At 34.1% G+C, this 24432-nt stretch overlaps 1 protein-coding gene across 1 annotated transcript in view; it reads right to left on the minus strand.

Moving 5' to 3' along the window:
* Positions 1-628: 628 nt before the first annotated feature.
* LOC134546147 (staphylococcal nuclease domain-containing protein 1) overlaps positions 629-24432 on the minus strand; it is a 114191-nt gene continuing 90387 nt past the window's right edge. The window contains exons 14-16 of the mRNA XM_063388702.1: positions 11803-12022; positions 9327-9530; positions 629-4602 (exon numbers count right to left, since the gene is read on the minus strand). Coding sequence (XP_063244772.1) covers positions 4498-4602; positions 9327-9530; positions 11803-12022 — 529 coding nt within the window. The 3' untranslated portion in view covers positions 629-4497. The remainder of the gene's footprint in view (positions 4603-9326; positions 9531-11802; positions 12023-24432) is intronic.

Consider the following 24432-nt stretch of genomic DNA (forward strand, 5'->3'; position numbering starts at 1 on the left):
CTTAATTTGAACATCAAGTAAGCAAAATTTCATATAGTATCACAATTCTAATTTAAGGGATGGTGCAGGATAATGGTGGCAGTTATTTGAAAGCTCATGTAGACAGTGACCTTACTCTTGGTTTGATGGTCAAGTGTGCAAAATTTCAAGCCTCAATTAAAACTGTACATTTGTTTGAAAACCAAATTACACATTTAGCAAACAATATCACCAGACATTTACTGAAACGTAGGATTCTTCATGTATGAAATTTCTTTTTTACATTAGTTCATCAATAGTTTACTGTTAATACTTTTCGAGTTTCATGCTTAGTACTTAGAATCAAAAGGCTTAGATTAAAAAATGTTACAGATATTGCCAAATATTGAACAAGAAAAAGCATATTTTTTTCTTTAAGAAAAGAAGGCATTAAAATGCATACACAACTATGTGCATTACTTTTATGTTATCAGTTTGACCATGAGTAAGCCATGCTATTGTTTTTTTCAAACTTTGTGCAGCCAACAAAAATGACAGAAATTGAATCCAAAATACTACTCAGATTAGCTATTCCAGTGTTAATTCACATCTAAGTGGGAAAGAAATTTGTCAAAATGAGTAACAAATCAAACAATAAAAACTACACATATTTTCTCAAAACAACTTTATTGGTAATCTGTTTCAACAGTTCCCACATCCACAAGTAAGTTTGCCAAAATTTTATAAAAAAAAATCTTCATGTTTTTAACTGCAACATATATTCTGAAATCCAACAAAAAAAAAACTTTCTATGTTTATAGACAAAAATATTTATATATTAATATATGATAACAGTTTCAGTCAAAGTCCAAGTACCAGTTTCACATGAGTGTTATCCACTTGTAATATATTCAAAAAACAATACTTCAATGCTGGAAAATTACTTGGTCTGCAGCACAGTTTGCAAGCAGAGCAAATTTCGGCTGCATAATAGGCAGCTGGAAGAGCAATTGCTATGCCACATGTTGCATAGAGTCAAATGCAACACATTTAAAAAAAAAAAAACAATCTAATCACATACCCCTATGAATCTGATCATTTCTAACCAAAATATCTGCATAAATATATTTTAAGGTTGTATAACGAGACATGAGGAAGATATGTATAATGTAAATATGAAGCAAAAAAAATAAACCACCAAATGAGATCCAAATGGGAACTTTCTTTAACCTTGAACTGCATTCTAATCGAACACGTGATATAATTCACATACTGTACTCCCTTCCACTCACCTATGCACAAAAAAGGTTGATTTGTTTACTGACACATTGGCTTGTAAACATTTTGTTCAGTCACACTAATATCTTAAAACAGTTAAAAATATGGTAAAATACACTCTAGTAAATAATGAATGACGTTGCATATTTTGATGCAAAGCACACTCAGTTATTCACAGATCCTGGAAAAAAATTGAGCAAGAAAACTTAATCTTTCATATATAGAACATGTATACCTTAAAAACATAATACGTACACACAATTTCTTTCTGCACATTTCGGCTCACACACAATTGTTCAGTAGTATATGTTTAATATGCTATAGTAAGTGTATTGATTTTTAACGATGTTTCATACAAATTCTAATTAAACTCATTGCGAAACTTGTATTTATGTGGATGAAAAACAATATGCACCAAAATTACAATAGCAAAATATAGTCTATAAGTTTGCTATAACAAACAATTAAAATCAACACTTATCACAAAATGATAAGTCAGCCTGAAATAAATATTCTGTTATTAAAATATATCAACAAGGGCACAAATCATTGCACTTAATTAAGAGGCAGTGAATGTTAGGCGAAAATAAAAAATAAAGGATCTTATGATGCATGCAAGGTACACTTACAATTACAAGTGTTAAACACTAGAGCCAACAAAAATAACAACAATGTAATATCATACTAGTACACAGTATTAATTCATCTACAGTGAAACACCTTTCTTACAATTTTTCAAGTAGCCAGAAAAAAATAAGAATATCAGGAAAGTGTAAAACTGAGGAATTAAAATAATTCTAATGTGCAAAACAAGCTAATTTTGTGAGACTTACTGCAACGATTGCTCACACATTTAACAAGAATAAAACAACAAAACCAACAGTAATTACTCGTACCATGCATTATTAACGAACATCCAAGGCACTGTATAGACATGACATTTAGCTTACACAATTAATTACCAACAATATGTTTTTTCTCTTAATCTTTTGACTACATACTCGAGAATATGTTTTACACTTTCACTCTCTCTTGAATGCCAAACATTTATAGCTAACAACAGATATTCAAATATGGTTTTTTCCAAAACTATAAACATAAGTTAAATTTTGGCACAAACCAACTTTTTCACTAAAAATCTCTTACTCCACATTTATTGCATCATTTTGAATATGTATTAAAAATGTTAATATTTGTAGTGTGTTCATCAAAGTTATCTAATAATTTACCTTTATAAAAATGATATAGAAATGAGAAAAATATTATTATGAGATGAATTTAATTTCCAGTTTTGGTAGCATACGTAAGTATAATTTATGATGTATTACAAGAGACAATATAATGTTCTTCATTTAGTATATCACACTCATAATTAATACTGCCAAAGCTTCACAAACACAAGTGGTATCTTGCTTGCATTATTAAGTTTGATAGAAATAAACATTATGTCTCTAATCACCACAAGCATTCAACACAATTCAAAATAGAAAAACATGCAAATATGATGACGATGAGGCCAAATTTTTTTTTCAATCACAAGGGAAAAATTGAAAAATAGTGTAAAAGATGGAAAATTTACTCTCTATGAACATTACATGGGACTCCAGGAAAAAATCGTAAAATACAGGAAAGTGTTAAACATGGAAACGTAAGAAAGGAGTTTTACTTAAGAGTAACAACCAGGACAATTAATTTAACCATTAACGATGCAATACAACCAACAGATCTACATACTGTTGTCTTGCGAAGCTCTCGAATTCCACAAAAGAGAAAAACTTTGCAATACACATGCAAATTGTAAAATGACACAAAACAATAATTGTGCTAACACTATGCACGTAAACCAACAAAATGACAAACTTTAAAAAAGACAAAAATAATTAGTAAATACTCCAAGAAAAACAGTAATATTCATTAATTCTTAAGCCTGTTTGTGTATTCTCATACATTATGAAAAACCTAACCTTGCTACAAGCTACACAAAAAATAAGAAGTGTTAAGTTTAACCCGCCCATTTTTCTGATAAAATATTTAGAACTTTTTAAATTCACATTGTAATTTACATTATATTTCCTAAACAAGAAACGTATGAGCTACTATCTAAAAAAAAATTATGTGGCTATATTAATCAATACATTCTTAATGATCAAACAATCTTCTTTCCTATAATACCAGCAAATCCATACTTATTTGCTATTCTAAATCACAAAATACCATTAATTTTGTTTTACAAATTCAGAAGGAACACAGATTGACCAATTAGGAAATGACAATCAATAAAAAAAATTAAATCAGAATGTCAATAGAGGTAGCAGAATAGGCAAACAAAGAATTATGTTTTATAAAATATGTAATATAAAAATTTTATGAGACTTGTAGAATTTACCCAAAATATATAAACTAATTAGTAATCACAAAATAGTTACACATGACTATCATTTGAACATAACTATTTATTAGTAAGAACTTAAAGTATAAAGTTTATAAGTAAAACTTATTTTAGTAAATAAAAGCCTCATCAGAAAATTGGACCTAGGAAAAATGTTAAACTATAAAAAAAACTTTGGAAACAAGTATAGTTGATTCATTTAATGAATCAATTTTATGTAAGTTTAGAATGCACGGCTTGCAGAGGGGGTCAAGGGACAACATTGCATTCTCCCAGCACATTCATGAAGACCATTCAAAACATTCAGTCCCTCAAATGAACTGCAGATTACGAAACTGCAACAATTGTGTGTGAATGAGAACTATCTACCTGATCACAAAAACCACCAGTAAATGCTGACAACAGTGTTATATCACGGCACTTATAACATCCACACCACACCAATGACCTAAGAGAAAACATTTTACCATTAATTACCATTTTTTGTTCAATTTCAAACTTATTAAAGTACAAGATATTTTTACCCTCGCACTCTGCACGCCCATAAACATATTAATCTAGGTATTCAAGAATGCAATGCTAATTCAACGCAACCATAGCTGGAAATTATATCCCAAATCTATAAACATCATAATTTTTATGTAATAAGTGGTTGAAAAATTGTGTTGTTACTCAGTCGCAATTTCTCTAATGATGAAATGATACCATTACTCTTTCAGTATGTGGCATGATCAATGATATTGTTAGCAAAAACTTTAATTTGTAAATCCCAGAGTTACAACTGACACTTTGTTGTTTTGCAGCCCTACCCCCCAGCTGTGGGAAGATGAGTTTTATTTTTCATACAAATATTTACTCGACAGACTTAATACTCAAAGACCAAACTCCTTGGCATCATCTTCAGTCACATCCCCATATTCCCACATGTTCAAGTGGGCTTTCTTGGCAGCCTCTTGCGCAGCCTTGTACTCCGATACCTGCCAACAAAACATAACAAAACTTAGATATACTAATAAGCCAGCTAGAGGTGGGACGATACCACACTTTCGATACTCGATTCTGTATTGTTTTTTCAGTTCAATACTTTCGATACTTTCGATACTCCAGGGAAAAATATTTTCCCATTAAGTAACAATTATTACAAATAACATAAATTAGTTTTAAACTATATAAATTCCCTCTTTATTACAAAAATACAAACTGCAAACAACTTTAAATACTTCAGTATAAAAATCAATATAAAAAATAGAAGCAAAATACAAACTATCTTCAAGAGAGTTAACCCTTTATTTTCCAGTACACTTTTTTTTTACCGCGAACAAATGTAAATAAAAAGAAGATCTGAAAATTTTGCATGTTTGTTTCATTTTACAAACAACTTCATGCAACAGAACAATTTTCAATAAAATTTTAATGTGAGAAACGTAAAATACAAAACAATCCGATCGTAAGAAAACAATAACAAACGGGTATATTCAGTTCAAAGATTAATGAATGCACAAAATATGAAATCCGTGCCTTGGTATAGAGCGTGCACCATTTTCATAATCATTGCAAGTTTGCGCCACTAGTCTCGCTTGGTGCTATTAGCGAAGTGCACAGTTTTCCTGATACTATCCATATCTATGTTGCAATAAAGTTATTTTCTTACGTTTGCAAAGGTAAACAATGAACGTTTTTTTCAAAATAAAAGCATTAAAACGTAGTTTATCAAGAGGAATATAAAAAAGAAAAATTGTGAATTTTATGACTTTTCCACTTCGTAAAAACGTATGAAATGGGAAATTAATGATTTTATAAGTGTGTCTTCCGGGAAAGTAAACCATTGTAAATATAGTACTTTTGGCGGGACAAAAATTAATCGACGTATGACACGGGAAAATGTATGAAACGGGAAGGTATCATCGAAGTTCTACTGTAGTTGTATTTTGTACGATGGTGACTCAAAACTTAATTCAATACAAATGAACAAGCATTCCGGTATCGAAAAAATGTATCGAACTTACAGTTTCGATACTCGATACTTTGCGATACCGTCAAGTTGTAATAATAGGCCTTATCACACAGGTTCTGACACGGACACGCGTGGTTTGTCTTCCTTTTTCGTTTACCGTCGCCTGGCAACGAGACGTGGGCAATAACAAACTAAAGTGTTTGTTTACATTTTCTATAAAACAGTTTTATGTACCAAAGACATTTTATATTTATTTTGATGAATTTAGAACTGATTATTTTGCATAAAACCACCCTAATTAACTTTTTCTTTCGGCCCGTTTCTTTGAATTTTGTACGTTAGACGCAACGGAGGCCGGGGTTTGGCCCGAGGCCGGTGGCGCCTGGCTTGAAGGACCGGCGCTAAGCATGTTGGGGAAGAGAACGTTTGGACCCATCTTGGGAAGTGCGTTGGGTCTGACGACAGCTCTGGTCGTCAGGCGTTTAGTGACCCAAAAACTCCGTGTGCGAGCCTTAAAAACATTGTTAAAATAACGGCGACGTTTCACGGCAGTCGCCGATGTAAGATTTCCTCCGATCTGCACAATACACAGGATTATATGAATGAATGAAATTGGCCCCTGCGCATCACCAGGTAACCATTGAAAAACGTTATAGCTCCAGGTGACGCTTTTTCGATTAAGGCCGAAAAAATCATCTGAGTGAAAAAGTGTAAGGGTAACATTTTTCATCATTTGGGAACAGCTACATTTTGATATATAAATCTTAAAGGCCAATTTTTATTCATTTTTATTTGTTGACATTCAAATAACACACAAGACTTTACGACCGCAGGTTCAGAAGTCTTGAACGATAGAATTTCGAGCCCTAACAACGTGATTTAGCCGGAAGATAACCCTGAGATAAATTTAATTTGACATTTTTTTCAACATAATCTTAATATTGGAACTTTTGTTTTGTTGTGTCCGACGTATTGGCAGCGATCAGTTTGTTTATTCTTGGCCCCCCCTTTCATACTCATTCTGTATAAAGTGCTGGAGTGGTCTAACTTATGTAAACGGCAATAATAAATTCAATACCATCTTGGTTTTCCATTATAATATGTTTGTTACTACTTTACTAGATTCGCCATTCGCCCGTCACACAAAAACTTTCTATTTACAGTATTTGTTTACATATTTTTATTTATGTTGATAGCCCTAGTTTTTACAGTTATGCACCTTACAGAGTCACATCTGGAGTAGTCCCCTTATTAGGTATATTAAAAAGTATCGAAGGTATCGAAGTATCGAAAATCCCATCACTAAACCCAGCATATCTCTCTGGGTTCCATTCAACCTCTTGGACTTGTATTAATAACTGCTTTGAATCAGCAGTTAACTTGTTACCAGCAAACCTCATTATTACAAATCTAAAGAAACCATAATTTTGCCACTTTGTAGCGACAAGGTTTGTATTTGTACAAACAAAATGTTTGCAGAATTAGCTAAATACACCACAAATTTTATATAAATTCCAAAGACAATTAAAATTAATTTATGGATGATGTGTTCGCATGATGCATTGAGCAGGTTTTTCTTTGCTACAAATGAGTATGTAATTCAGCTAAGAAAAAAAATTCATACCTCTTGGGACAGATGGGAAATGCAGTTTACTTCACATGCCATCAAATGTCTCATTTTATGAAAATGGTGCTAATCTGTGCTAGTTAAAGCACTAGGAATGAAAAAGGAACAATATGATGTGACTGCTTGCAGATGGCAGTAAATTGGAAGCTTGTGTTATTTGTCAGAGAAAGATAATGCCCACGGACAATTTATGAAGTAGGGTCATTTTTAGATACCAAGGCTGGATGAACTAAGATTTATTAATTGAGTGGGTGTTGGATGCCTTCAGGGAACACCACCAGACTCAGGTCTTGAATGTTATGGTCAATCAGTCTTTCAAAGACCAGCTGAAAAAACTCTACAATAAGTGGCCTCTTGTCAGTTAAACACCCGTTAACACCTAATGGCAATATCATGAAACCATTTACAGCAAAACCCCTTATTTGCACTTTTCATGGGGACAAAGTAAAAAAGTGTAAAAAGCAGGAAAGTGTAAATAAAGGGAAAAGTAAGAAATACGTTAAAGTTAATTAAAATACCGTCGCATCCTGCAGCGTTCATAACAAATACGGGCTACATTACACATACACATTGCTCCACAGAAAAAAAAAAAAAAAGGGCCGCAAATTGGAAATTTACCATCAATAGTGCACCGTGCGCGGAGAAAGGTCATTGTACTCGATCAGCTGTTGTTACGGCGCGGCATAGCCGCCGGCTGGCTCTCTCTGTTCTCTGAGCTGCGCATGCGCAGTGTAACTCACTCAACGCTCCGCCCAGACTCGTGACGTTCCATCAGCAGCCAGCCAACAGATACGAGCTTAGCAGAGAAAAATATAAGCTCCACCTCCCGTGTACCAGTTTTGTCCAGTTTTAATACCAGTTTATTGGTATACGCACCAGTTTTCTTGCTGCCGTGACATGTTTAAGTTTACGTTCATCTTGATGTCTTGATACCAATAATTAATTATTTCCGATCCCCAGAAATAAATGGTAAGTTTAAAAAATATGCGTCAACTGTACCATACTTCCGTAATTATAAAATACGTATAAAACAGTTACCAAGACTCCGCTCATTTTATCTTGTGAAGTTATTTCGTCTAAGTTGTGACATAAATATAGTATCAGAACTTACAAGCAGCCTCGTAAAGTCCTAATATTCCCGTTACGTGTATACATTCGTGAGTTTACGTCTTTCCCTAGTACATTTTAGATTGTCTCCTGCTATAATTACTAGGACTTTTACACGCCTAGGCTTATAATATTATATGTTTAGAAATAAAAGCAACTTTTCATGTTATAAAATATGTATATTTTGCGTTTTAAAATGTTCATTGCCGACTATAAACGTTACGTTTTCACAATGTTTTTAAGCCTACTATGGTTGTTACGTGACGTAAATAGCGGGATGGATTCGATTTTTGAGGCGTAATTCAAGTGAAAGTATTGTATTGGACTAAATGGGAACTAAACGGAACCTGAAGAATATATTGCAAATATCGGGAAAACGTAAATAACGGTAACGTAAATAAGGGGTTTCGCTGTATAGCCATGCTCGGGGAATAAATCTTAGCTGCATGGAATCAAATTACTGGTGAAGTCTTGTGAAATGCTTCAAGAAATGCTGCATTTCCAATGCCATGCATGGGTCAGAAGACAAAGTGTTGTGGCAAGATGAACCTGGTGTTGACAATAGTGAGGGTGACACAGAGGATGAAAAAATATTCTAACGTAGAAGAAGATGAAAAACACATTTTGGTTTTTCAGTGGAGGACATAAAAAAGTAGAGGTTGCAATCTAGGTCCACCTTTATTTGGGTAAATACTGCATGTACTATGTTGTAGAAAATAACACAAAATTTCTCATAATTTCTTGGCTTCGTACATGTTACACTCTTTTCATTAAACTTCCTTTTGAATGAGTCCCCCTTGTTGAAACAAATAATTTAAAAAATTATACATATAAATATCAAACTATACAATAAAATTGAAAAGAAAAAATAGATTTTTTTAATACTTGCACACCCCTTGCATATACAAGAAGACTTAACCTTTAAACAGTTTCCACTCCAAAACCAATGGATTTAAAATCATTCAATTGTTTAAAAGTTTAAAAGCAATGGGGTGAATCGACTGTGTACTGACCAACTTCTGGAGTCTTTTCTCCCTGCGGGACTCGCACAAGAGCAGCCCGTCCGTGATGAGTGCCTTGGCCACGTCCTCCTCCGTGCCGGGGTCCACCAGCGTCACGTGCTGCAGGTTGCCTATCTTGTACTCCACGTTCAGCTGCAGGGTGCGGTTCACCGTGTCACTGGAGAAGGCCCGCACCGCCTCGTCCCTGTACTCCGGCTGAAACAACGCAACCAATACCACCTACAGTAAACCGTCTCCGCTGCCGCAACATTCAATATAACACCATGCTGCATTACCGAACGTAAATATTGTTTTAATTAGTGATGTAACGATGTACCATATATAGCCGAGAATATTGCAACTCTGAATATAATGCGACCCCAAACTTTTTGATTGAGAGTCTAGGAATAAGAATGTTCGGAGAGGAGATCAATGTTAAAATACAAAATTATGGAGAGGAAATTACAGTCTTTTTAATTAAATAAGTATGTAATAAAATTTAAATAGTTAAACTGACCTTGGCCTATATAATTTGATTTTGTTACAACACTAAACAATAGTATTTACATTAAAAACTCTTTTACATAGATATATTAACAGAGTTCCTTATTAAATTGGTAAGAATAATCATTCACTGTCAGTATCTGCAATGCTGCTGCTGCTGCTGACACTGCCTTTATCATCATCTTGTCAGTGCAGATCATCTTCAATGCCATTTATGGCATTTGAAATTCAACACTTCTTAAGGCCGTGGACAATGGATTCTGAAGTTATACTTCACCAGACTGTAAAAATCCATGTTGCTAGCTGAAGAACTGATGGTTTCTTAATTTTCCCAGTTGGTTGATGTCAGAGAACTTTCACCCGTAAGAAGCAAATCACTATATACTGTTCCCGAAGGTGGTCTTTAAATGGCTTCTTTAAGACAACATCGATAACTTGTAGCTGACTTGTCATTCCAGCTGGTATAAAAACCAAGTCTGTGTTAAAATTATTTATTGTAGTTTTAACCTAAAGTGACAGATGTCCCCGAAACGCATCAAGAACCAACACGCCCCTTTTCTTTAGAAAAGCACACAGGCATCGATTCCACACCAGTCATAACCATTCTTGCATTAAAGCACTCATCATCCAGCCTTTTTCTTGACAACAAATGATTACATCCGGTGGAAACACTTCTTTAGAAAGAGTTTTCCTTTTTAAGATGATAAATGGTGGCAGTTTCCTGCCTTCTGCCAAAACAGATAACATCACTGTGACTCGCAGCTTCTCATATTGAATTTCTGGAGACTTCATTGTGATGATTTTCAAAAAGTTTTGAATCAGTTGGTATTGGTTATAGAATCTGTTAAAGAAATGTATCGGTAATTGGATTAGTATCAATTTTTTATCCATATTGCCCATCACTAATTTTAATGGGAATACCAAGAATGAAAATCTGAAACTTAATTCACTAGAAAACAGGACTGTACTGGAATGAAACCAACAGCAATGATAAACTTTAAACAAACTAAAAATTCTGGCAGCGCAGTAATGCGACCTGGCGACTAAGGTCAACAGCCAGAATCCACCCAACACACACCTAAATGCAAATGGCTTGATTGATGCCTGACTAACAGAATGTGCCAAACCATAGAAAGTTGGATTAAAAACCTTTCACGGCATCTAGGACATCGCTTCCACCCATAGTCACTTGCATTATGTGTGTATTTCCCTTTGCTATTAATATGGAAACACTAAAACTACCACTTTCGTGAACCAATCTGAAAATTATGAATTACGTAAAACAAAAACATCTGCAGGCAAACGTCACCAAATTAACAATAAACCTATTTCCTTTTCTTGGATGCATTTTTAAAATACAGCCTAAGTTAAACATTACTTTCTCATATTCAAAATTAATGCAGTTACCTTAATATAAATAATCTGATTAAGAATGTGAAAACGAGCAAAAGTAGGTAACTCCATTTCACTTTTTTCAAAGATAAAATATTAGGGTTCTTAAAAAGAATAACTCGAATTAGCCATAGATGTTATTTTGCATCAGTACTTTAACGTATACTACAACATAAATTTGTATTTAAAGAGGATATCTTTGTTAATATAAAAATATACCTAAATGTTGCACACTTTTAGCACTAGTTTACTAGCTGAAATTTTGTAAACATTAAAAATACTTATATAAATTTTTGCATGAATGTGACATACTAATTTATAAAATAAATAAAGAGTAAATACTAAAAATAACTAACGTAGCACTTTTTTCAAAGAAAGGAGAATAAACTGACCTTCTACAAAATGGTAGAGCTTACTGCTTGGTAACCACTTAATTATGTTAATGTCTTAAACCTTTCTAATCAAAATGTCACATATTATTTTAGCTGTAAATGAGAAAAACTAAGTCGAGACAAATAAAAAAAAATCAAAATGCATTTTATATTGTCCAACATTGAACTGTCTGTCTTGTTGGTGGGTTGAGTGCACGTACATCTTTAGGCAACGTGACGCACGCCAGAGCGTACTCATGCGCGTATCCCTTGTCGCCGGTGAAGCCTGACGGCAGAGCGGCACAGTCGGTCACGCCCACCGACTCCTTGTTGCCGTAGTCTATGTAGAACACCAGAACTTGAGAGCCAGACACCTTCTCGACCTTCGCACGGTACCACTGGTTATCCTCGTGGAACTTGGCAGCACAAATATCACCCCGTCTGGAACAGTAACATTTATACATATTTAACTCTGCTGTTGATTTCAGGCAGATCATATTACAATTTTAGGTTATAAATACATTAATAGTCAGAATGTGGAACATCCACCTGCCAGTGGTAAAATGTTGTACTGTGTTTGTTTGAATTTCCGAAGATTCAAAATTAAAATTTTTCTGGGGTAAACTTGAAGCAACATTGTACAACTAATGTATTTACCCTAATAAACAGTGCAGAGTTTTTCATAACATTTTTTGTTTGAACATCATAGTGTGCTGCTTATTCAAATCTTAAGAGTGGGATAAATAGCTACTAGAAATTCCAGCTGCTTGAAGCGTAACATGTGTGCCTGATATTGTGCGTTAGACCGATATTGCTCTGAGTCCCTCGCGATAGGCGACACTTCTCAGTCCCACGATAAGGACCGAAAGGGGTGGGGTGGCACTGCGAGGCAGTCGGATTTAGTTTTCCTTGCTGTCGCTGTGTTAGCTCGGGTTATATGAATGGATGTTCATTTATAAATAGCGAAAACAAACGCACGTTTTGTAAAAGGTAATGCTCGTGGTAAATTGCATTTGTCTGTGCGAAGAAAACGGAATAGAGGTAAAAATCTAGCAAATTGGAGAGAGAAAAATAAGTAAGTACACAAATTATTTATAGTATTCATGGGTCGTTTTCAGTGTATAGCTTCAGGCAGTGTTAATAAAAACTTGTGTGTTTTTACCTTGATTTAAGGTTAAAGGAAAGCACAAAGACTGAAGAAAGTATGCCAATTGCAGAAACTACATCTGAGAATGCTAAAAGCAAGAAGAAATTACGTTATAAATATTTTATATTGTGTATTTTATATTGTAATAAAGGAAAAACCTTTTTACTTCAGTAACTACTATTCATGAAATATACATGTGTTATATATGTGATACATTATATATAAAATACATTTTAGTGTTAAATGGGATACAAACAAGAGATACTTTTATATGCTACGTAATGAAACAACATGATAGCTTTGAAAACTTGTAATATTTTTATGTATTTTATCAATTTGTATGTAACCGCAAGGTAAACTATTGTATCTTATGTATTTTGTTTACAAATCAGCTTTACAGTTTTGTGTAATTATTCGTATTTTGTGCTGTGCTTATAGTGTTGGAACTGCAAAATCTGTAAAACTTATCCCCCAATAAATGCCTTGCAAAGTAATATCCCACAGTATATTTAGTTCATTTAATTTTTATACAACTATTATTATTTGGTTGAAAATAAGATGTTTGCCAAGTAACCTAAAAGCAACTAAAAATTATTAATTGTATATACACAATCCAGTTAAATATTTGTTAATAAACAGTACTATAAAATATATATGTGCAAAGAATACTCTAAGAATAATGTAAATGAGGTGGACGCGAATGCATTGACAAGAGAAATTAATGCAGAGTAACCCGACAAGACATGTGTTATCGAAAACCAGACCTTCCTCTACACCCCTTCCACACATTTGTCAACAAGGCGCAGATAACAGCCAGAACCCGACCACTCTAATGGCGAGGATCATCTACAGCGCTCTGGTCTTGCTGAAGGGATGGAATAAAAGTGTCCTATCTCCAAACAGTGAAGTGGCAAATTTTCGGCTCAAACATGAATGTGCAGTGACTTACGCGTGTGCAAGTAATTCACAATTGTATGAAGATTATTGTATTATAAACCTTTTTGCTAATTAATTTTGCTTATTAATAACAACATTAACCGCATTCTGACAACTGGGATCAGTCATTATACCTTTCCTCAATGATGTGTAAAAATCTCATTCATCTGCATTAACTGGTTTGACCTCTACTTACCGCCGCATTGACCACTAAAACAGCTCTAAATGAAGGCCTTTATCGCCCTCTTAACAATGCCACATGGCACAGCTGCATAGCCCAAGATCCGACAAGCTTCAAGGTTGGATAACATTCTGTTGCTTATCAGAAGACGGATATCTTGCTCTCGGTTTAATAGTGTTTCTTTCTGTGAGATAAATGTTGTAATGATTACCAAAGGTTTACAGTTGCTGAAAATTTTAAAATGATTTTAAAACCTCAAAAACGGGAAATATTGCTGCACAAAGAAAGTATGCTGTCACAGTCATTTACTTGACTGGAGTAAAACAATAAAATTAGTTTTTGAGTGATGGTGGAAAAGCAATTAAAAATTTTATCAAAATAACAATTTATTTTGTTTATAAATTCTGTAACATAGCACTTATTTCGGTCATTTGAGGTCAAGATGTTATTGGCGATTTACTGCAGTAAAAAAAAACAACTGCTGTCAGTAGCCATTTGCGTAATCATTCATAGTTTATCCATAAATAAAATGTTAACTGCCTGATGGCTTAAGAGATGTGTATTTACCAGTATTTTGAAAATTTGCTACATTAATTAATACTTTTGTTGCAATAATAGCATACTGGAAAAAATAACTAGTACTCAAAACCATATTTATTTTACCGGAAACCTTAAAGAAAATTTAAAATTTCTATAATTATGTCCAGAATAAACAGGGATCCTGAAAAATAGTGAAATGTGCAATTTGCAAAAAAAAATTGCAAAATCCTGTGGTTTATAAAGTTTTTCACAAAATTGTCAGAGATTTTGTGGAAACAAACTTTGAAGCAAAATACAGCTGTTTCCCTAAGTTGATTGCTGCTATTTTTGAAAAACATCATGGGGCAGGCCAAAGATTTGTAACACAAGAACAAATTTTAATAACAAAAGAATTCAATATCTTAAACGTAATATTTTTTTATACTACAGTGCCAATCGATATTACTTATGAAGAACGCTTCAAACACGATACTTTGGTATTTTTCCATTATCTTTGTGCTATGCTTACAACATATTATTCATTATCTTTATATCTTTGGTTATTTATAGAGACAAGATTTTATGGCTTAATTTTTAAGCCAATCCCTTTTTAATTTTTGATTTGGTGTTATTTTTTATTAATAATATAGCACAATTTTCAACAAATACAACACTTAATAGTTCACTGATACTTACTTCACCGAAACAGTGTCATTTTGACTAATACATGATGCACTTAAACAATATTATATAATAATTTGTAATAAGCAGTTCCAACTACTGGGAACGATAAAAATAAATCAGCAAGTATTATGTGTGTATGTAAATGTTCCAATGTCGTAAAGTAAAGATTAGTTACTAATAACAGTTGCAATACCAAAAAAAGTAAAAAAAATTTACAATCTATTAAGTACTTTTTGGTACTAACTCCACATGATAAATAATTTAAATTCATTGAATTTAATATACTACAAGATTATATTTTTGTGTTCTGATTTTTTGTTGCATCTCGGTGCTTTATGGTGTATCAGCTTGCATTTCGGTGATATTATGGTGTATTGACATGCTTTTTCGGTGTTATTTTGGTTTTAACACCATTCACGATATAATCTTGCGTTTAAATCATTACAAACATAAATTGCTAAGCCAACACTTCTTTCTCCTTCAAGACTGTTTCAAAATATTGTACACCCCGCAAGTGAAAACATTGACAAAGGAAGGGTCAGTTTTAACCATGTCTCAGATATAAGAAGAGCACTAAAGTTTTGAGCATGAAAAATAGTTTCAAACTCAGAATGTTATGCAGGTAAGACCGAACATTGATGTGTGATAGCAGTAAACATCTAGAGTATGGGTGGAGAGTTTCCTGGAGCAAGAACCTTATATCTTTATACATATGGAAACAAAACCTCATTTATATTAGTACACTTGAAAAAATTTATAAACACAATTTCTATCACTAACATTTACAATAAATATATGTTTTCAGTTATATGGTCCAGTATTCAATATCAATCACTAATTATGTATAAGATTTAAAAGCACACAAATAATTTTTTATTTGTATGTAGCCTTTTATTATAGCATTGCATGGTGCGTACTCATCATAATATTTCACTCTCTTTTTTAATAATGTGCATAAAATAAAATAACTTTAAAAACAATTAGAATTTTAAATATTTTCTGGAAAAGAGGATTTTTCTCCATCATTACCAAAAAATTCTTAAGTTTAAATTCATAGCCTACAGAACTCAAATTTAAAGGAATAAAAGGCATAACTGAACATTTGAAACTGAATTTTATAAGTAACATCTATTTTTTACAGATTTTTTGCACTGCTTTTGCTTTATTTTAACTCCACTTTTGGTAAATTTTATTCAGTTTTCTGGGGTCCTTATAAATAAACATTTGATATAAACTTAAAAACAAAATGATTACAAATTCTGTTTTCAAAATTTTGGTAGTGAGGGTTATCCTTTTAATCTAATGATAGAAATCAATAAACTGGTACTAATAAAAAAAATACCTTTTGGCACAGCCTACAGATGTAGGTAGATTTCAAGTATACCTATTTATTCTGGACATGTTTTGAAACTTCTATAAAAATCTGGAACATTTCAAGAACTTAATGTACATAATACATAAACATAACATATTTATGTTCTCCAATTTTACAAATCATCCATAAAAAATTATATTTTTTTTCATGCAGCTGATATATTATGAACGTTTTTAACTCAATGCATCCAGTATTGAATCGCTCACAATACATTTTAATGTTATGCCAACTAAGGTAATTATTATTCAATTTTTTTAACCTTCAAACAATATTTTTCATCCCTTGCACTAATAAAGTGGTCATATAATAATTTGCTTTGCACCAAGGTTTAATATAATATTAAGATTTTTTAAAATAGATTAGTGATGGGTCAATTCCTGTTTTTTCCCGGTTCTCGGTTCGGTACCGGTTCTTAAAAATCGGTTCTCGGTTCTCGGTCCTCGGTTCTGACTTAAACAATAAAATAAATATTATTTACACATTATTTATGAGGTGTTTTAAGTAATAAACTATTTATTGTTTTGACTACAAAAAAAACACTAAAAAGCCTGTATCCAGAATTACATCTTCACTTTACTGTTTATAACACTGAAAATAATAATTTGTTTGTATTGTTCTGTCCTCAATGTTTTTTATTATATGCTTACAAATAAATGCATTGGCATAATGTTTCAGTCTTTAAAGAGGCTATCAAAGCAAATTAAAAGGTTTAGTATAGTTTTCAAGCTACAGTCAACACACCAATCTATTAAAAATGTAATACATATTAATAAAAAAATAAATTTGAAAAAATATATAGAGAACACTTAATAAAACTAAAATTTACTATATTAATCTAGTAATTACTTAAAGAAATCTACATACACCCTCCTTTAAAACATAGGAATAAAAAGAAAATGTTACAATAATGGAAATAAATACAATGATGGTGAACTTTCAAAGAATTAAAATATTAAATTGTCCATCAAACTTATTGCCTATATTGAATTCATTTTGTTTGCACAGTCAACAGTAAATTACTGTCACACTTATGATGCCATTTCTTACACAATTTGCTCTATTTGGCCAGAATAATTATACTTTACAAGTGTCAACAAGCATTTCGTTTGAACAGCCAATAGTAAAATACATCTACACATCTATACACCACAATACCGTTTACTTACAAGAAAAAGTTACTAGCCATTACGCTAGATGGCTGCAGATGCAGTGAACTTACACTCCCAAGGACTGCACAAAAAATGCATAAAATTTTATAATGCCGAAAATTTTTAAGGAAAATTTTAAATCAATCATTAATCTATTAAACAAATATTCTGTAGAATTTGCAACAGTCACCCTTACTTACGTGTCAACGACTCAATACTGCCTATTTTTAAAAACAAATTGAAACAAACATGGCGTCTTTCTGTTCTTACATCTTTGCTGAGGCACGTTATAGAGTTGCACATATCTATGAACTACATCTATGGCACCTTCAACTGTTATGTTTTGATTGTAAAACGGTACTTTGTTTACAGATGTGACTAGAACATTAAATATTTTCACGAGTAATTTATAGTTAGAGATGAATATTATTCCACAGAAGTCCAAAAAAAATAATTCATATATGGATTAGATGTGAGTTGAGCCATTTCATGCTGCAGTTAAGTTGTAGTGAAGGACTATTTTCGTAAAGGATTATGCTATACTGCCGGTACCGGTACCGGCACCGACATTTTAGCTGCGGTTCTCGGTGCCGGTTAAAATGCTGAGAACCGTAGGAACCGTAAACCGAGAACCGAGAACCGGTACCGACCCATCCCTAAAATAGATTCTAATGAATTTGATCCTAAAAAAGTTTTGAATTTTGTAGATTTAAACCTATTTTTACCACAGTAATAATTTGTTTCAAAAAATTGTTTCAACCAAAGTTCTAGATATAATTTAGGATTTATAGGCCAGTAGCGTTAAACACAAAAATCACCCAATTCGGAAATAATTCCTACAAAAGGTTTTTTTGCGTCAATGGCTTCATTTATGGTCCAATATGACTCTCCTATGTTTTCCCCCTCGGGGGAGTTGTGGAAAAGTGGTGGGAGGTGAAAATATACCCCCAAAAGGGATACTTTTGCAGTTTTTCACTTGTATCTCCTGAACTTAACAAAATTTTGAAAAAGTACCTTTTATAAAAGTTTTAGAGCATTAAATTCGGTGTAGAATAAAACCAGAAAAAATTTTTTTGGACCACCCGTTGCTAAATTACAAAAGGTGAAAGCCATATCAATTTGTTAATTTTACGAATAATTTTCGTTTTAATATCAGTTTTTCTTAAATATCTTCGAATTAACATTTTTATCAAACAGTTATTTTACATAAAAAAATTTTAAGAATTAAATTTTGCGTCGAATGGGATCAAGAGCGAATTTTTCGGCCAACGTGTTATCAAACTACAGCAGGTTAACGTTGGACAAGTTTTCAACAATAGCAGAAATGGTCGGTTTCAACTACACTTGAAGCAAACACATAAAGGCATGAATTAGATTGGTAACAATCTAACAACAGTCACGGCACTAACTGCCAAACAAAAAATTCCTACACGGTATCAACCGCCGAAATAAAAATCCCTGCTCACAACTCGACCTTAACACTAGCACCAATTTGGCTCTTGCAAATGTCATCCTTACGAAAATGAGGGGTAATGAGGACTCAGAAGAACCTTCCCATTCAAAGACTCCCTTGGAAGAACTTGATCACGAATATTTGAAGCAGCTGTTCACTGAGAAACTAGAAGAACTGGAGGATAATGGTCCCACTGCCAAGCTACTTCAAAATGACCACCCTCATGTAGCAGTTCATACAGGCAGAGAGGACTGGTGACTGGGAGCTGCATCTAAGTACTGTGAAGAAGTTGTTGCCCTATTTCCATGCAAGTGGGCATTTTTTGTATGCTAAGTCAGCGCAGCTCTATCTGCAAGACATGATGGACCTACAAGAGAAACTATCTCAAAAAGAGTATGAGAGGTTTGTGCTGAATGGATGGTTTACAATCAGAAGATCTGATAAATTTTGGAGTGGGATTTGGTCAGACATAACCATTGAGCAGACCCTCATGCGCTCATTAAAAAGTAGAGGAGGGCTTAGTCATGGTCGTGGTGTTTCAGATAGTACTCTCAGCAGATGGACAGTCACCATGCCAATAGTTACAACAGTGGCACAACAGGTCGAGGATTTTAGCAGGGTTTCATTCACCACCTCAGAGCAGCATGTTGATGCCAGAGATGCTAGAGTCCAGCGTGATAATGGAGATGTACAGAAGTTTGTGGAGTGGTTTCAATCTCACAATCCTTTTCCAGCAAGCGACTTCATGATGTCCATCAGTACAGGTGTCATGGGAGATGAATCAATAAACTGTCACAGAGCCTTTGAAATTGGGAATTCGTCAATGCTTACCTTGGTGGGACAAAACTTTGACCAAATCAAGTTTGTCAGAAAGAATCGTGTCATGAACATTCAAGGTTTCAAGTCAAAGTTTACCATTCATGGGGAGGATGTACCAGTCAATCCTGAGACAATATTTCACCATATCGCACTCCTCAAGAAATCTGATGAAGAGCTAAGGGAATTCTTCCAATACGAGCTGGCACCATATCCCCTGTCTCTATTCGATGAGGTTGGAATGACGAAGGCACCTAAGTCTGTACTTTATGACTTTTTTTATCCTGTATGAGAAGTTAACCTCGATGGAGCAGCTCACGTCAGTGATGGAGGATTTTTATTACACCGAGTTGTATGGAAGAATGGCGATGCCTTTCAATGTATTATCAACAAGTATGTTGATTACTTGAAACGCCACTACAACAGAAAAGCTACCACTGTGGTTTTTGATGGCTACCCCAAAGACCTGCGTACCAAAAGCATCAAATCTGCCGAGCAGCTCCGCAGAATGAAGAGGCACATTGCTCCTGAGGTCATCTTCACAAAGTCAATGGTGGTGACGATGACCCAGGAGCAATTTCTTTGAAATGACAGGAACAAGGAGCGACTCATCAGCTTGCTTACCGAGATGCTGGAAAGTGAAGGCATATCAGTCAAGCAAGCTCGTGAGGATGCAGACCACATGATCGTCACCACAGCCATCGAAGTTGTCCATAGTCATGAGAAGGTTGCTCTAGTCGGTGAGGATACGGATTTGTTGGTCATCCTCACTGCTCTAGCCACACTATCGACTAACATTTATTACCTCAAACCAGGAAGAGGAACAACACCAAAAAAAATATTCACCCACCAGAGTTGTAAACTCGCCGACGCCCTGAAAAAGGTCCTCATTTTCCTCCATGCCATTAGTGGTTACGACACTACTTCTTCATTTTACAATCTGTGCAAGAAGAAAATAGTGAAACATGTGGCCAAGAATGAGCACCGTTTAGAGGACATCAAACCCTTCTTTGATCACGATTCACAACCTCAAGCAATTGCAGAAGCTGGGCAACGATTTTTGACCACCCTCTATGGCAGTAGAAAAGAGGACAATCTGGACAAGGTGCGGTTTGACCTGATTGCCAAATCCCTCATAAAATCTAAATTCAATTTGGCTTCCCTACCACCAACCACGGAAGCAGCTCGCCAACATTGCTTCAGAACCTACCTCCAAGTTCAAATGTGATTAGGGAACCAGATGGATCCGCTCCAGTGGGGATGGCAGCAGTCCAACTTTGGACTTGCCCCTGTTCTTACCTCCAAGGAACCAGCTCCACAGTCGCTTCTGATGAAGATTTCTTGCATGTGTAGCAAAGGGTGTGCAGGTGCTTGCGGCTGCAGGAAGGCAGGTTTGAAATGTTCGATAATTTGTGCCAGTTGCAAGGGGACCTCATGCACAAACGCCCTCTTACTGGTAGAATTATTGGAAGATGCCAAAGAAGATGTGTATGGAGACCTCGAAATTTTGACTGACAATGAATCAGAAGTGTCAGACATCGACCAAAATGTTGAGCCCAGTGGTCCAACGGCAGAGAAACGTCGAAGACTTTAATTTTATTTCAGCACGTCTATTATTTAAATCTTATATTCACCCATTATGTATATTTGTTTTAATTTAGTGACAATTTTTCATGTTAATATATATATACTAATTTTGTATAGTATATTACTGTTATCCTGTTTGTGACCAAATTCTGTACCTGAAGTTAAAACATCCATTGTAATTAATGTTGACAGTTGGGCCAATAAGCTAATTTTTCATTTTTGAATAAGACATCGTCTAAAAGCTGTAGTTAAAACCAACCATTTACACTGATATTGAAAATTGGTCAAACTTTCAGCTGCTGTAGTTTGGTAACGAATTGTCCAAAAAAATTGTTCTTGGTAGCATTCAACGCAGAGATTAATGCTCTATAACTCTTACGAAATGTACTTTTCAAATATTTTGTTTAGTGTGGGAGATAAAAGCAAAAAACCGTAAAAACACCCCTTTTGGGGGTACATTTTTACCCCCCACCACTTTTCCACAACTCCCCCGAGGGGGAAAACTTAGGAGAGTCATATTGGGTCACAAATGAAGCCATTGAAACAAAAAAACCTTTTGTAGGAATTATTTCCGAACTGGATGTTTAACGCTACTGGCCTATTATACAATATATTATAATGGATTTGATAGTATATTTATTTTTTAAAAAAAAAAGTATTTTCTTTTTACTTTCAAACTTTGTCATTTCTGCCCCTTTCAGTAACGGTTGGTTGGATAAAAATTTATTTTAACTTAAGTTTTAGAAAGTATTTAAAAAGTTAAACAAAAATAAGAATGGTTTTGATAGTGTACATGGAAGGAAAGTTTTATTTATTTTTTTATTCCAACTCTATGTTTTTTCAACCCCATGCAATAATGGTTTGTATTATCAAAAATTGTTTCAGACAAAAGATTAAGATAAAAAAATTATTAAGATTTACAAACAATTTGAATGTATTTGATAGTGAGCCTACTAAGGAAGTTATGAATTTATTTATGTATTTTAACCAGTTTTTATTCACCCTTTGCAATGATTGGTTGTATCTAGGGATGGTCGGGTACCCGAAATTTCGGGCAGTGTTTCGGGTATCAAGTATACCCGAAATTCCGGGCGGGTATTTCAGTGCCCGAAAATATTGGGCACCTTGGAAAACGGCAATACCGCACGGCGCAAGTAAACAAAGCTTCTTTTTTTTGGAACGCGCGGCAGCTGCAGGAACATGCCACGCCGCCGCCGTCCCGGCGTGCCGGTGAAGTGAGTGTGCGTGAGAGATAAGATAAAGAAGGTGCCCGGTCAGCAAGTGTGTTTGTGGGAGGGGGAGACAGATATAAGAGAGTGAGCCCTGCAGCAAGTGGAAGTGGTCAAGGTCAACATTTACCGTTACTCTCGCTGGCTGACTAACGATGCAGCTGGTCGCCCGCCTCTCACTCACACACACACACACACACACACACACACACACACGCGCGCGCGCGTACGCACGGCGGATGCTCACTGCTCAATAGTCACAAATTAGTGTTTATGGCCGGTGGAGCTGCTTGCTGTGTGCGAGAAGGATTATAAGCTGACTTTTATTACACACATTGTAGTTGCGTGGCATTTGCAGAAAGTGTTTGTGAATTGTTTCTATTTAATTCATGTCATTATTTTACCAAAATGGATACCAGTGGAAGTGTAGGTCAAACAATCAGCAGTGACAATGAACCTTCAAGCAGCTACCCAAACACAATTTAGTTAATAAGCACTTTACATATTTCCAAGATTAATATGCACTCTATTTTTTAGTTTAATGTTTAACTTTCATGCGGTATAGTAAATAAATAAAAACAGTTCAGGTTTGTCAATGCAAACTTAAGTACCACTATTTTATGTTCAAAATTTATTTCATTAACTGATTTTGATGCCCGACCGAGATTGCCCGAGCCCGAAAATTTTGGACAATTACCCGCCCGAGCCCGCCCGAAGTCAAATTTCTCTGCCCGACCATGCCTGGTTGTATCAGAAATTGTTTCAGGCAAAAGTTTGTGATAATATTTGTAGGGTTTACAAACAATTTGAACTGATTTGATAGGTTGCCTACTAAGAGAGTTACGAACATTTTGTCATTTAACCCCGTTTATTCCACCCTTTGAAGTAATGGTAGGTCATATAAAAAGATCTCTCAGCTGGAAGTTGTACATAATAATTCATTGTTTTACAATAAACTAAAATGAATCAGATAGTGTTAATGGTAAAGAAATAATTATTTTTTATATTACCCCCCTTTTTTTTTCTTCCCCCTGCAGCAATGCCTCATCCTATCAAAGTTGTTTCAGGTAAAAGTTTTACATAAAAATTATGCCATTTACAAACAATTTGAACAGTTTGATGGTGTAGTACTGCTAAGGTAGTGATGAATTTATTTTTGTATTTAAATTTTTTTTTTCACTGCACTGTTTAAAAGTTGGCCTGCTGTTTGGTTATGTTAAGGTTGTCTTTAGTAAATGATAAATAACATGGCTGCCATTATCATAGAAGAAAGACATCGTGAATAGATAGGAACTAAAAGAGAGAAAAATAAGTATAAAAATCCCCCATGATTAAAACCATAATTGAATATTCTAGTAATTCTCTCTCTCTAAAGACATAACAAACCTAGTGTAATATTTTTAAAAGTGAAATACAAATATTTTATTTGTTTATAATTTTTAAGACATAGTTTGAAGAAATCAATGGCCTAAAGACGGATGAAACCAGGTTGGCGTCTTTGGGTTAGTAACTCTTCCTGTAACTTCATAAAGTAGTTTATGCATATGCTGATGGTACCTCTACTTTTTTAACTAAATAACAAGTTTGAAATGTACGTTTAAATTTTAAATAAGTAACAATATTAAACCATTTACGTTCACGTATTAAAAAAGTTGATAAATTGTTCTACTGAAGTAATATGAGGAAAAACGACAAAATCCCTACATTATATGATAATATACCCAATGTTTTACGCATTAAATTCAAGGGACCGACATTTTTATACATTATATCAAA

This window comes from Bacillus rossius, chromosome 1 (assembly GCF_032445375.1).
Source record: "Bacillus rossius redtenbacheri isolate Brsri chromosome 1, Brsri_v3, whole genome shotgun sequence".
Taxonomy (NCBI): Eukaryota; Metazoa; Arthropoda; class Insecta; order Phasmatodea; family Bacillidae; genus Bacillus; species Bacillus rossius.